We start from the raw sequence: 12,887 nt of genomic DNA, 5'->3' as shown, positions 1-12,887 counted from the left end.
AGTTACTTGCATCTACAAAGAAAGCCCGCCCTTCCTTTCAGGTCAGGCTGTGCAGAGTGAAAGGTAGCTATAGAAAGCTGGGTTATAGCTTTTGGCTTCTATGTCTTTGTTTTGTTCTGGCTATGTTAACCAGGCTAGTATTTAACCCATGCAGTTAAGTGTTTCTCCTGCCTCAGCCTTCCAAAAATCTGGGACTGCAGACTATTCCTACATTCAACTGGCCTGTCTTGAATTCACAGAGATCCGCCTACTTCTGCCTCCTGAGTGCTAGGATTAAAAACATGGGCCACCACCACCCAACTATTTAATTTTTTTTTATTCAAAGTGATTTTATTGCTTGTGTACACAAGAGAATTTATGCCACTAAAGCAGAGGCTGTGGATGACTCATTTCCAATTGGGTGGGGCAACTATTTAATTTTTAATTTGAGCATGTAATTGCAACCTCAATGAAAAGAAATTCAGATAGGACAGGAGGAGAAAGTTGGGGAGTAGACATGGACAAGAGACTCATCTCTCTCCTCTTTTCTTTTGTGTGTGTGTGTGTGTGTGTGTGTGTGGTGTCTCATGAATGCTGTGTTGCTGTGTTCTACTAATAAACTACATTTCCAGCCCCACATCTTTTTAGGTGAGCAGAATGGAGAGGTGGTTCAGTGGTTAAGAACACTTACTGTTCTTCCAGAGGGCCTGAGTTCAGTTTCCAGCACCTACACTGGCCAGTTTACAACTGCCTGTAACTCCAGCTCCCAGAAGATTGAAAGCCTCTGGCCTCAGTGGGCACTTGCATTCAGATGGCCCACATGAAGACACAGGAATATGCACATAATTAGGAATAAATTCATTTTTTAAAAGATAAGAAGAAGGCCGTCTGCAAATAGGTGTTACATTATAGACAAGAGGGAAACCGAGTGTTAAAGAGGACCCACTTACAGTGGGACCAGCATGTCCAGTTTGGAGACCATCTCACAGCAGGGCTGCAGGGGGAGCGGAAACACACAGTGTGGTTCACTCAAGGTGAGGCCTACCAGACCCAGAGCTTCCAACATGAAGAGCATGGCTCAACAGCCTCTGGCACATGGGACTCTTAGCGGTTCTTTTGGGTGTTTATTTATTTTATTGTTATACTGAAGTCCAGGCTGGCCTCAAATTTGATGTGTAGCCAAGAATGGCCTTAAACTCCTGATCCTCTTGCTTCAGCCTCCAAAGTAACAGGACGATAAACATGTGCCACTATGTTTCCTTGGTGGTGTTGGTGGCAGGATAAGATAGGTCCCATTATCCAGCCCTGTTTGCCCTGGTGAGGGACTTGCTATGTAGACCAGGCTGACATCATACACACAGAAATCTGTCTGCCTCTGCCTCCTGATGTTGGCATGATAGCATGTCTGGCTCCAGTTAGTGATTCTGTTTGTTTTTGTTGTTTGAGGACAAGGTTTCATGCAGCCCATGCTTCCATCAAACCTGTGGTGGAGCTGGAGCTCCCAGCCCTCCTGCTCCACTTCTCAAGTCCCATATTACAGGAATGTACCACCAAACCTGGCCAGTTAGTGCTTCTCAAGGCCATGCTTGGCTTCCTACCGAAGCTTTCTATTGTACCCTTTTGTTGGTTGTTGTTTTGTAGATAGGGTCTTGCTACGTAGCCCCAGCTGTCTACATACTTGTATCCTTCCTACCTCAGCATCCCAAGTGAAGAGATTCTCAGCACCATCCACCATGACCCACTCCATTGTGTATTCTGTCTTCCTTAGTCTCTCTAGTCTTAGTGCCCTGGCCTCCTTTCCTTGGGTTTTGCAGTAACTATGACTTGATGGACAGACCCTGTGATGACCACCGATGGTCCTGCCTTCTGATACTCACACATTTGTAGGATTCCCCTCCTCTTGATTGCAAGTTACACCTGTGACTTGCTTCCAGTCGTAGACGACAGCAAAGGTGACCACATGGTATTTCTGCTACACATATAGAAAGTGATACATGCTCTGGCTTGGGCACTTGGAGAGTTGGCCCAGGAGTTGAAAATCCTTCCTGAATAATCATGAGTGCCAGAGTTCGGATGCTGGCACCCTGTAGAGATTTAGGCATCCAGCATACACTCCCGAACCTTAGTTCTGCGGGTCTGACACCTTCTCAGGCCTCTGTGCGTGCATGGGCTGTGCATCCTGCCTCTCCATGTACACATTCATCCACACAAACACAAATGCTCTCTCTGTCTTAGGGCTGGTGAGGCAGCCCAGTGATGGAGTGAGGCTCTGGGCTGGATACCCAAGTAATGCAACACCAAATCAAGCTCTGTTGTAGGAAATGGAAGTTAACCTGTCCTTGTCAGGTTCAAATAGTTCATGGCTCCTTTGGAGAAACCTCCATGGTGAGTCTCTGGTAAGTTTGGGTGGGATTTCAGCAAAACTTCCAGGCCTCCAGTCACACCACAAGAAATAAATTCTGCCAACAATCTGAATGGTTTACAAGGAGGCTGGTCCCTATTTGACTCTCCAGATGAGAATTCAGATAGTCTGATCTAGCCCTACTAGTCTTGGGAGACCACATGTTAAAGAATTTGCCAAAATATTTCTGGACTCTTGACCTTAGGCATGTGAGATAAAGTGTTTGTGATTTTGCATGTGTTCATGATTGAGTCAGGGTCTCATTTGTAGGCCCAGGCAGGGTGCAAATTCACCTTGTATCCTAAACTGGCCTTTAACCTTCATGGTTTCAGGCTTCTGGATGCTAGCATTACAAAGGATTGATAACTGTTTAGGGGATATCTAGTAACCCAGGGTTGGACCTGGGTCTAGGCCTAGGACAGCTAGGAGGGGAAGACCAGAGGATACATATACCTCTTTAGACACTAGGAATTTTCTTTTCTTTTTTTTTTTCTTTTTCTTTTTTTTTTTTGTTTGTTTGGTTGGTTAGTTTTTCGAGACAGGATTTCTCTGTGCAGCTTTCAGGCCTGTCCTGGAACTCACTCTGTAGAGCAGGCTGGTCTCTAAATCACAGAGATCCACCTGCTTCTGCCTCCAGAGTGCTGGCATTAAAGGTGTGCACCACCACCGCGCGCCCTAGATACACAGAATTTTCAAAGCAAATTGTGTACTACCCTTCCCGACCTGCCCTCAGAGGTGGGCGAGCCTGCCCTAGGAGTTATCCCCTGGGCGGTCCCCTGAATCTATGGGCTCTGCCCTGTGCCTGGCACAGGCACTCCTAACAGAGAGGGTCTGGGTGCAAATGCCTTGGAGGGAGACGGGGCGGCCGCACCTGCAGTTCCCCGGCTGGTCGCAGGGGGCGCTGCGGAGCGAACCGGGGGCGGGGCGGGGCGGCAGCGGGGAGGCCAACCCGAGCGAACGAGCCCGCCCGCCAGCGCCGCGCGCGCCGCCGCTACCTCCGCTGCTCGGCCCGGTCCCGGAGCGGCGCGGCCGGCCCGCGGGGCGCGGAGCCGAGGCCCGCGGCCGGCCGCATGAAGGACTGCGAGTACCAGCAGATCAGCCCCGGGGCCGCCCCGCCGCCCGCCTCCCCCGGGCCGCGCCGCCCCGGGCCCGCCGCGCCCCCCGCTCCGAGCCCCGGGCCCGCGCCCGGAGCACCGCGCTGGAGCGGCAGCGGCAGCGGCAGCGGCAGCGGGAGCCTGGGCCGCCGGCCTCGGCGTAAGTGGGAGGTGTTCCCCGGCCGCAACCGCTTCTACTGCGGCGGCCGCCTCATGCTGGCCGGCCACGGCGGCGTCTTCGCGCTCACGCTGCTGCTCATCCTCAGCACCACCGTCCTCTTCTTCGTCTCCGAGTGAGTTCGCCCCCATCCCTTCCCCCCGCGCGCTGTGTCCCCCGGCCGCCGCTCCTTCCCGACACGCATCCGTCTACTCGGGCCTCCGCTCGCCCTGGACCCCCGCACCCCTCCTCGCCATCCGGACTTTGGGTGTCCGGCCCCGGTCACCGGCCTTTGCCGGGTCCCTCAGGTCCTCCTGCCTCCCTATCCTTGGCCGGTTCTTGCCTATCCCGGGCTCTTTCTGACCCCCTAGGCGTCTTTTATTCCAATCCTCAGACAACTAAGTTTTTGTGTCCCTTGGCTGGGAACACCATGAATCTTCCTAGGCGTCTCCTCAGGTTTCTCCAAGATTCTGCAGGGTCCTGGCTCCCTCGGAACACACACCCCACCCCCCACCACCCCACCCCCCCCCCCACCCCCCCGCTTTCCCTCAGTCATGCTCGCCCTAGGCCCCAAGGCATCCTCTCTAAAGCATCTTTGGGCCTCTCAGACTGGTCCTTCCCTCTCCAGCGCTTTCCTTAGTTTCACCAAAGCTTCTTCCTGACCCTCCCTTAACTACCTAGAATCCCAGGTGCCTCTCCAACCCTGACCTGGCTCCCTTTCCCCTCAGGGCACCCTGGAGCATCCCTCAGTCTCATCCCCCACCAGGGCAGCTGCGCCACCCCTTTTCCTGAAAGGAGCCTTAGCACTTTCACATGACAGCTCTTAATTGTCCTTATGGGCTTCGACCTTTTCCCAGTGACCCAGGGTTGGCATCTCCCATCTTAGAGCTGAAAGATGGAGGAGGGCCACTCATGCATCCAAAGTTCCACCCCACCCTCAGCCTCTAGCTGGAGCCACCAGCCATGTGACTTCTTGCACACACACACACACACACACACACACACATACACACACACACACACACACACACACACCCCACACTGGGCGAGTCCTGCCTTTCTCTCCTACTTCTTGTTCTTTGAGGTTGGCTTTCTTTATTATTCACTAGTTAAGACCTCCATCTCCCCGGTGGTGGTGGCAGCCAGCGCACAGCTTTAATCCCAGCACTTGGGAGGCAGAGGCAGGCAGATCTCTGCCTTCCAGTCCAGCCTGGTCTACAAAGCAACACAGAGAAACCCTGTGTGGAAAAACAAACAAACAAAAAACCAAAACAAAACAAAGACCTCCATCTCTGGGGCCAGGGAACCTAGCCCAAATCCCAGCTCTACTTCCAACTAATTCTGTGGCCTGGGGGGGGGGGGAGCAGTCACTTCACCTTTCCAACCCCCAGTTTCCTCCTCTCTAGAATGGGGACTTTAATAGTACCCACCTCTGAAGGTTCTATTGAGATGGGTACCCAGTCAAGCATGCAAGCTTTTAGCTTTTTTTCAAATTTGTTTGTCATTCGTTTATTCTTTTGCACGAAAGCTTCTAGAACTTGATGTTCATGGTTGTTACTACTCTGTTCACCAAAAATCATTCCTGGGGCATGTGGTCATGATAAACCTTTTGGAAAGACCAGTGTTCAGGTCACTTTCCAGACACTGAGTTATGTGCCTGCAGCCACAAGGTGAAAACTTCTTTTCACAGTCCCCCAAAGTGCTCTGCCCTTCCATGCTGGGTCAGGATGGAGAAAGGTTTACACAGAGAAGCTCTGGGACCCCAGCTGGCCCTCAGGTCAAGTTTCCCCCCCATGCTTGGGGTACTTTTTCCAGGGCCCTCAGCAGCTCTCCCCCGTGGTGCTCACGCCCAGAGTTATGCCCAGGCAGGAGGAAGTAGTGCTGGCTGTCCATTGCCCTATGACTCTTCAGGGCAAGATTTGGACACTTCAGAGCCTGAACTTTTTCTGGATGGGGTCATGGTGATCCTGAGTCGCCCTCAGTCAGAGAAGAAGGGAGAGAATGGACTAGTCAGTCACCTTGGCCTTCTACTCTTCTTGTTCTTACCCTTGGATGGTGACTTTGGGAGCAGGGTTGGGTCTCAACCCATGGTCCTGCTGGATGTTGGGTGTTGGGGGCTTGGAGGACTCCGAAGAGGGCCCAGAACAGTGGACACACTGTCGGTCAGGACGGGGTAGGAGACGCTCACTCCCTGCTGCTCTGGGGAAGGTACAGGTGACTCCTGGGGGAGGCCTTTCCTGCTGCAGGTTGTCTTGCCTCCCTATTTGGCGGGTAGTGACACAGCTCCCGAGTGTGGCTCCCAGCTCCTACTCCCATCTCACACAGCAGCCACAACCCCTGACATCAGATTTCAGGCTCCCTGGTTCTCTCCCTCTAGGTGAGAGCCAGAGCTCTGATAATGGCCTTCTGTGGCCTCTGGTCCCTCTTAGTCCTCCTGCTCTGTCCTCTTCTGCTGAGTTACCCTCTCGAGCTCATTGACCTTTGGCTCACTCCTGCCTCAGAACCTTTGCACTGTTTGGAGCATCCTTGCGGCTTATTCTTTCCTTTTCATCACTCTTTCCCCTCCTACCCCCCCCCCCACACACACACACGCGGTCGATCATTCTGTGCGTCTTTTCTGCCAGAGCATAGTAAATACTCATGCTGCAGTCTATTTAGTGCCTAGAGCCAGTGCAAGGGAGCTGTCTGTGCTCAGCCCAGGAAAGGATGGATGGATGGATGGATGGATGGATGGATGGATCACTTGCTGGGAGTCTGGATGCCAGCTTGTAATTGGCATCCTGGCTGGGTGACCTTGAATCTAGCTGTGGAAATCAGCCTACAACTTGGTGTGGTGTTTCCCAGGGGCTCTACAAGTCCCAGGCTTCCTTCCCCAGGCTGAGCTTGTGTGTGAAGTAGGTGAGCTGTCCAGCATTGGAACTGAGAGTGGCTGGTTCTTTTAAAGAGCTGGACATGAAGAGATGTGTGGAGTAGAAGGTAGTCCACTTGGAGCCCTTGGCTTTGTCAGGTACTGGTCCTTAGGGGAAGGCAGCTGCAGACTTCAAAAGCAGAGTTCAGATGTCCTGGTCTTGCTCCCTGCAGTTGTGGCTCCTTGGAGCCTCAGCTGGCTCCAAGCCTCCCAACAGATGCATCCTTCAAGCAGCAACCCCTCCCCCATCACATCCCCTCTGGCTTCAGTGGGAGGCAGTGGCTGACTGAAGTTGGTCAGCTTGAGCTATACAGTCCTGGGTTGCCCAGGGTTGTTTACTTTTCCTGAACTTTCTCATCTGTGAAGTTTGGGCATAAGGTTAGAGGGTCACCGTGAAGACTTGAGAAGTGCATGTAGAGTGCCTAGCAACTTATCCAGCACATAGTAACTTGTGTGTGCTAGGCATTTAATTAACTAGTTAATTTCGAAACAGGGTCTCACTGTGTAATCCTGGCCTTGAATTCACAGAGACCCACCTGCTTCTTCCTCCCACCACTGCCCTACTTGAACTCAGAGCTTTGAGCATGGTAGAGAGCATTTTACCACTGATCTGTGTCCCCAGCCTGTTGGTATTATTTATAATGATTTATCGGCGAGGGCAGTATCTAGCACATAGTAAATCTTCAAAAGACATCGGGTGTTAGGTCTGCAGACGACAGAATGATAAAGTGCTTTCCTAGCATGTGCAAGGCATTGCATTTGATCTGTAGTACTGGAAAAGAATATGTGGTAGCTGCTTTCTCTCCTTGAGGGATACACCACTCATTTGGTAGGTATTTTCTGGGTAACATGCAAGGGTTCTGTCTGTGCCCACAGAGAAACTTGTCACTTAGCAGGCAGGTAACATGTTCACACAAGCAGTTAAATTTTTTTAGGCAGGATCTTACTCTGTGGTCTTGGCTAGCTTAAAACTCAATGTCTAGACCAAGTTGGGCTCAAACTCACAGAGAGTTCTCTGCTTCTGCCTCCAGAATGCTGGGATTAAAGGAATGAGCTGTCCTACCCTAAATTAATTAATTTTTGTTTCTATTTATTTATTTTTTTAAGACAGGGTTTGTCTGTGTAGCCTGGCTGCCCTGGAACTCACTCTGTAGACCAGGCTGGCCTTGAACACACAGAGATCCACCTACCTCTGCCTCCCAAGTACTGGAATTAAAGGTGTATGCCACCACTGCCCAGCTTAACTTCTATATTTTAGGTTCATTTATTTTATGTCTTTGAGTGTTTACCTTCATATATATGTGTGTGTGTACATACACACACACACACACACACACACACACACACACACACACACACATATATATGCGCACCATGTGTGGTGTTCAGAAGAGGACATTGGGATGGTTGTGAGCCATCATGTGGCTGCTGGGAGCTGAACCCAGGTTCTCTGGAGGAGTAGTATTTATAACCACTGGGTTATATCTAACCCCCACAGCTAACACTTTTAATAAATATTATACAGAAAATAGCCTTGGGGAAGGACTGATTTATCTGTGCTGTCAAGGAAGGTCCTGTGAGGAGGGATGAACATTCCAGAGGAAATGAGCAGTGAGTGCAAAGGCTCTGAGGTGGGAAAGAGTCACAGTCATGCAGAAATTGCCATGAGGCCAATGTGATGCGAGTGTTTTGCTTTTGAGACAGGGTTTCACTGTGTGTACCCTGGCTGTCCTGGAACTTGCTCTGTAGACCAGGCTGGCCTCGAACTCACAGAGATCCTCCTGCCTCCGCCTCCTGGTGTGTACTGCCACAAAAAGGAGGCTAGGTATGGTGGTGTATGTGTGTTCAGGAGGTGATGGAGCAGGAAAATCAAGAGTTCAAGGACAGGGTAGTACGTTTCAGGCTATCTGGCAAGTTCCTGTTGGAAGGAAGGAACAGAAGAGGGACCTGCCCGCCAGCGTTGGGTGAGGGGGAATATCTGTTGATCTCATCTGACATTGGAAACAGTCCAAGATTAACGAGAAATGTCTGCTCTGGGCACTTATGGGGAGTAGTTGCACTTCAGGGAGAGGCTCTTTTCAAGAATATGGTATCTATCCCAGAGAACTCTGGGGTAATCTGAACTCTCTTCTCTCCTAGCTGTCCCTACCTGGCCAGCAAACTGACCCTGGCCATCCCCATCATTGCTGCCATCCTCTTCTTCTTCGTCATGAGCTGCCTCCTGCAGACCAGTTTTACTGACCCTGGCATCCTACCCCGGGCTACCACCTGTGAAGCAGCTGCCCTGGAGAAGCAGATCGGTGAGCCTCTTACTCCCTGCCCACAATAGCCCCTCAGCTCCATGTTCCCAGCTGTGAGAGAAGGCCGGGGTTTCTTGTGTTGCACTTTGCTGGGAATTAAGGGTATAGCAGTGAGCAAGGCAGGCTAGAGCTGACACTGTAGTAGAGGGAGGCAGATGATGAGCAGGCAGGCAAATAAGTAAGAAAGAAATGCTGGCAGCTAGGGTGCCAGGCGGCACTTTAAGCTGTCCTTGTAATGCTTGCCTACTGATGGGCCATTAGCCTATGAGGTCAGTCCTATTACTCTTTTCCTCATCGTTCATTTAAATGAGATAGAGAGAGTTTAAGTACATAGTTCAAGATCACATAGCCGAAGCCAGGCAGTGGTGGAGCACACCTTTGATCCCAGCACTTGGGAGACAGAGGCAGGTGGATCTCTGTAAATTCCGTGACAGCTTGGTCTACAGAGTGACCAGGACAGCCAGAGCTACATAGTGAGATTGAAGAAAACAAAACAAATGCAAACAAGCAAAAAAGATCACACAGTAAGTGCAAGAACTGTGATGTACTTCCGGGTAGCAGTTGGCCTGAGCCCCTGCTCTTAGATGTGTATATACTCTTTTTTTTTTTCCCCCAGACAAAGTATCATATAGTCTAGGCTGGCCCATTGTGTAGCTGAGGATGGCCTTCATTTCCATCCTGTCTGCCTTTACCTGCTAAGTGCTGGGATTATAGGCATGCTCCCCTCACTCGACTGAATGTTTGTGAACTCTTTATTCATTCAATCATGAAATAATTATTGAACCCCTGCTGTGTGCCATGAGCCGTTCCAGTTGCTGGTGACATCAGGAAACTGACAATAATCTCTGCCCTCATGGAGGCCGAGGTGACATTCCAGGGTACGAGAAAGGAAGCTAACAAATAAAAGTATTAGGGAAGAGGCTCGGGATGGGGGGGAGGGGTTGCTGTGAGGGAGGTGGTATATGAGCAGAGAGGCATAGGCCTGGACAGGGGAATGGGTGAGGGGCCATGCATCATGGGGCATGGGCTAGTTTAGCCTAGGCAGTCAGGACAAGTCTTAGATGCTGTTGTCTGTCTAGAGATGTGAAAGCATGGAGGAGGGGAACACTGGGTGTCCAGAAAGAACCTGCCCTCCCAGGCCTCTGAGTAGCTATCCCTCTTACTCTTCCCAGAGGAGAGAGCTGTGGCCAGGGCCGGGACATGCATCTCAACTGGCCCCGCCCCAGCTCCTTCCTGCTGAGAAGTGACTCGGATGTTTGCACACCTCCAGGGTTTCCGGTCATGGCTGGCTCCTTGCCCTAAGAAGGCAGTATACATACAGGCTTTTAACTGCCTAGCTGGCCTGGTGAGATCTAGTGACCTGTAAATGTCAGAGCCCAGACACATCCATCCCCAGATATTATTTTTGCTGACTCTGGAGAGGATGCCCCTCAGCTTTGCCTGTCCTTCATCCTTTCCTTGGCCCAGGAAAGGGGTGGAGCACAGGGGGGTGGCGGCCACACCCATGGTCTTCCTCTAGAAGCTAGCTTCCTTCCTCGCACTGGTCTAGCCTCCCCATGCAGCTCCTCAGTGTATGACCTGAGCTGCTCACCGGCCACTGGGTTCACAGCCCCTTTAGGCAGGCTAATCCTGAAGCAGGATTATTGTACAGCCCAGCCAGATAGACTTCTGTGTCTGGCTGCCTGGAATCCCCTGGCTTCTGAGCTGCTTGGCCAGTAGCAACAGTAATCCCGTGTTTACAGAGAGCTGGAATCTGTGTCTAGTACTGTCCACTGTTATCCCCACAGATCTTCACATCTGCAGAGTGTGTTCCCAGATGTATCAATGCAGACTCCAAGCAAGGAGTATCAGTGCCAAGGGTTGAAGGGAGAGGAAAGGAATAGGTACCCTCTTCCCATACTGCAGGCTTTGTGTTTAGAGATGGCAGCAGGGATACATCCTCTCCGTCCTGTTATTTCCACTTTGATGTCCTGAATCCTGGGCCAGACCTTCTATGACATTCCCACGGGGGCTACATGGTGGTCATGATGGAATTGTTCTTCGCTGAGGTGTTAGGGCAAGGGAGATGAGGATGTGGGTGTTTGGTTTACCTTATTACCATGCGGGAACCTCATATGGTGGTAGCTAAAGAATGGGATGGATGGATGGAAGGATGAGTGAGGAACGGGAGCCTCCTGGGAGCGCTGCTTGCTGCACTGGGACATTTGAAAGGTTTTTTGTATCTCCCAGGGAGGACATTGTGGGTTCATACAGTTAAATGCTGTTTCTACACAATGCTGCTTGGCAGCCAACTGCATGAAAAAAATCTTTTTATTTTCTTTCTTTCTTTTTTCTTTTCTGACTGTCCTCGAACTCACTCAGTAGATCAGGCCGACCTCAAACTCAAACACAGATCTGACTGCCTCTGCCTCCTGAGTGCTGGGATTAAAGGTGTTCGCCACCACTGCCAGCTGAATGACAGGAATCTAAGGACAGGAATCTGGCCAGGCAGTAGTGGTGCACACCTTTGATCACTTGGAAGGCAAAGGCAGGTGGATCTTTGTGAGTTCAAGGCCAGCCTGGTCTACAGAGCTAGTTCCGGGACAGGTTCCAAAGCAATACAGAGAAACCCTGTTTCAAAAAATAAACACACACACACACACACACACACACACACACACACACACACACACGCACGCACGCACGCACGCACGCGCGCAAAGACTCATCTAGGAAGAGTGGCATCATTACAACCTGCTTGAATTGGACCTAGATTTTGAAATGTGTCCAGGAAGCTTCTGTCACAGTTGAAACACATTTTTCTGATGGGATCTAAGGTCCCTGAGCCCTTCTGGCTCTGGGGTAAGTGGGATGACAAGGGGTGGGACTGAGCCTTGCAGCTCCACCAGAGACAGCAGGGGACCAGCCCCCCAGTTTGCCCAGCACTAAAACAGAGAACTGAAAGCCTTGTCCTGGGAAAGCGCCTGAGGCACAATGAGGCAGTTGGTCCCCCTTCGTCTGAGGTCTGGGCCTAATCAGCTGGCGGGCAACATTGCTAGACATTGCAAGAGTCAGAATTGTTCCTAAGGTATCCTGGCTCAGTGGGAGACAGTCCACTCCAAGGTCTTCACCTAGGCCCAGCAGCACTCACACAGACACTCTGGGTGTCCTGTGATGCTCACAGCCTGTCGCACCAGCTCCGCCTGTCCACTCCTGGCTGACTGAGAGTCCTTTAATGGCCGATTGCCCCATCTCCTTCCCAGGCTGGCCCAGGGCTCTGCTGACCCAGCCACTTGTGCTTTCTCGGATTGGAATTGTTTGGCCTCTGACCCTCCTCAGTTTAGAATCTGGGTGATTCCCTAGTGCCCACCCTTGGCCCTTCCCCTCCCTTTCCTGAACAGCTTGCATGGTTTTTACCCTTCCCATACCCAGCTGTACCTTGGTTTCTCTTTTTTCCTTTTGTGTGTTATTTTGAAGTAGGGTCTCCCTATGTGCGCTTGGCTGGCCTGGGTATATATGGTCTCCATATGCAGCTGGTGGTCCTCCTGCCTCTGTCTTTCCTGGGTGCTAGGATTACAGGCTCCTAGCCCACCTAACTAGCATCTTTCTTTGCCAAAGTTCTGAGTGTACATATGTGTGCCATCCATGTGCATGCCTGGTATCAGTAGAGAGCAGATCTTCTGGAGTTAGTTTGGGTAGTTGTGAGCTACCATGTGGGTTCTGGGAACCGAACCCGAGTCCTTTGCAAGACCAACAAATGATCTTAACCACTGAGCCATCTCTCTAGCTCCTCCCATCATTTCTTCAGAGTTTTCCTTCAAATGTCTCACTTCTTTTGTTTGCTTGCTTGCTTGTTTGTTTGTTTTGGAGACAGGATTTCACTGTATAGTCTTGGCGCTCCTGGAACTCACTATGTAGATCAGGCTGGCCTTTAACTGGCAGAGACTGGCCCTGCCAGTTAAGACTGGCCCTTAACTCTGCTGGAGTTAAAGGCATGCGCCACTACCGCCCCACAAATGGCTCACTTTTTTATATTTTTTTGGTTGTGAGCCTAGCTTTTAACGGCTAA

At 51.1% G+C, this 12,887-nt stretch overlaps 1 protein-coding gene across 2 annotated transcripts in view; it reads left to right on the top strand.

Annotated features, from left to right (window-relative positions):
* Positions 1–3,411: 3,411 nt before the first annotated feature.
* The window catches only part of Zdhhc18 (zinc finger DHHC-type palmitoyltransferase 18), a 29,361-nt gene continuing 19,885 nt past the window's right edge, over positions 3,412–12,887 (top strand). Inside the window, exons 1-2 of one of the 2 annotated variants that reach the window (XM_051189047.1) lie at positions 3,412–3,767; positions 8,679–8,839. In XM_051189047.1, coding sequence (XP_051045004.1) covers positions 3,451–3,767; positions 8,679–8,839 — 478 coding nt within the window. In that variant the 5' untranslated portion in view covers positions 3,412–3,450. The remainder of the gene's footprint in view (positions 3,768–8,678; positions 8,840–12,887) is intronic. The other variant, XM_051189048.1, reaches the window with a different exon arrangement.

The sequence above is a fragment of the Phodopus roborovskii genome, unplaced genomic scaffold (genome assembly GCF_943737965.1).
Source record: "Phodopus roborovskii unplaced genomic scaffold, PHOROB, whole genome shotgun sequence".
NCBI lineage: Eukaryota > Metazoa > Chordata > Mammalia > Rodentia > Cricetidae > Phodopus > Phodopus roborovskii.
The sequence above is the reverse complement of the archived record's forward strand: the minus strand, read 5'-3'. Positions and strand labels throughout refer to the sequence as shown.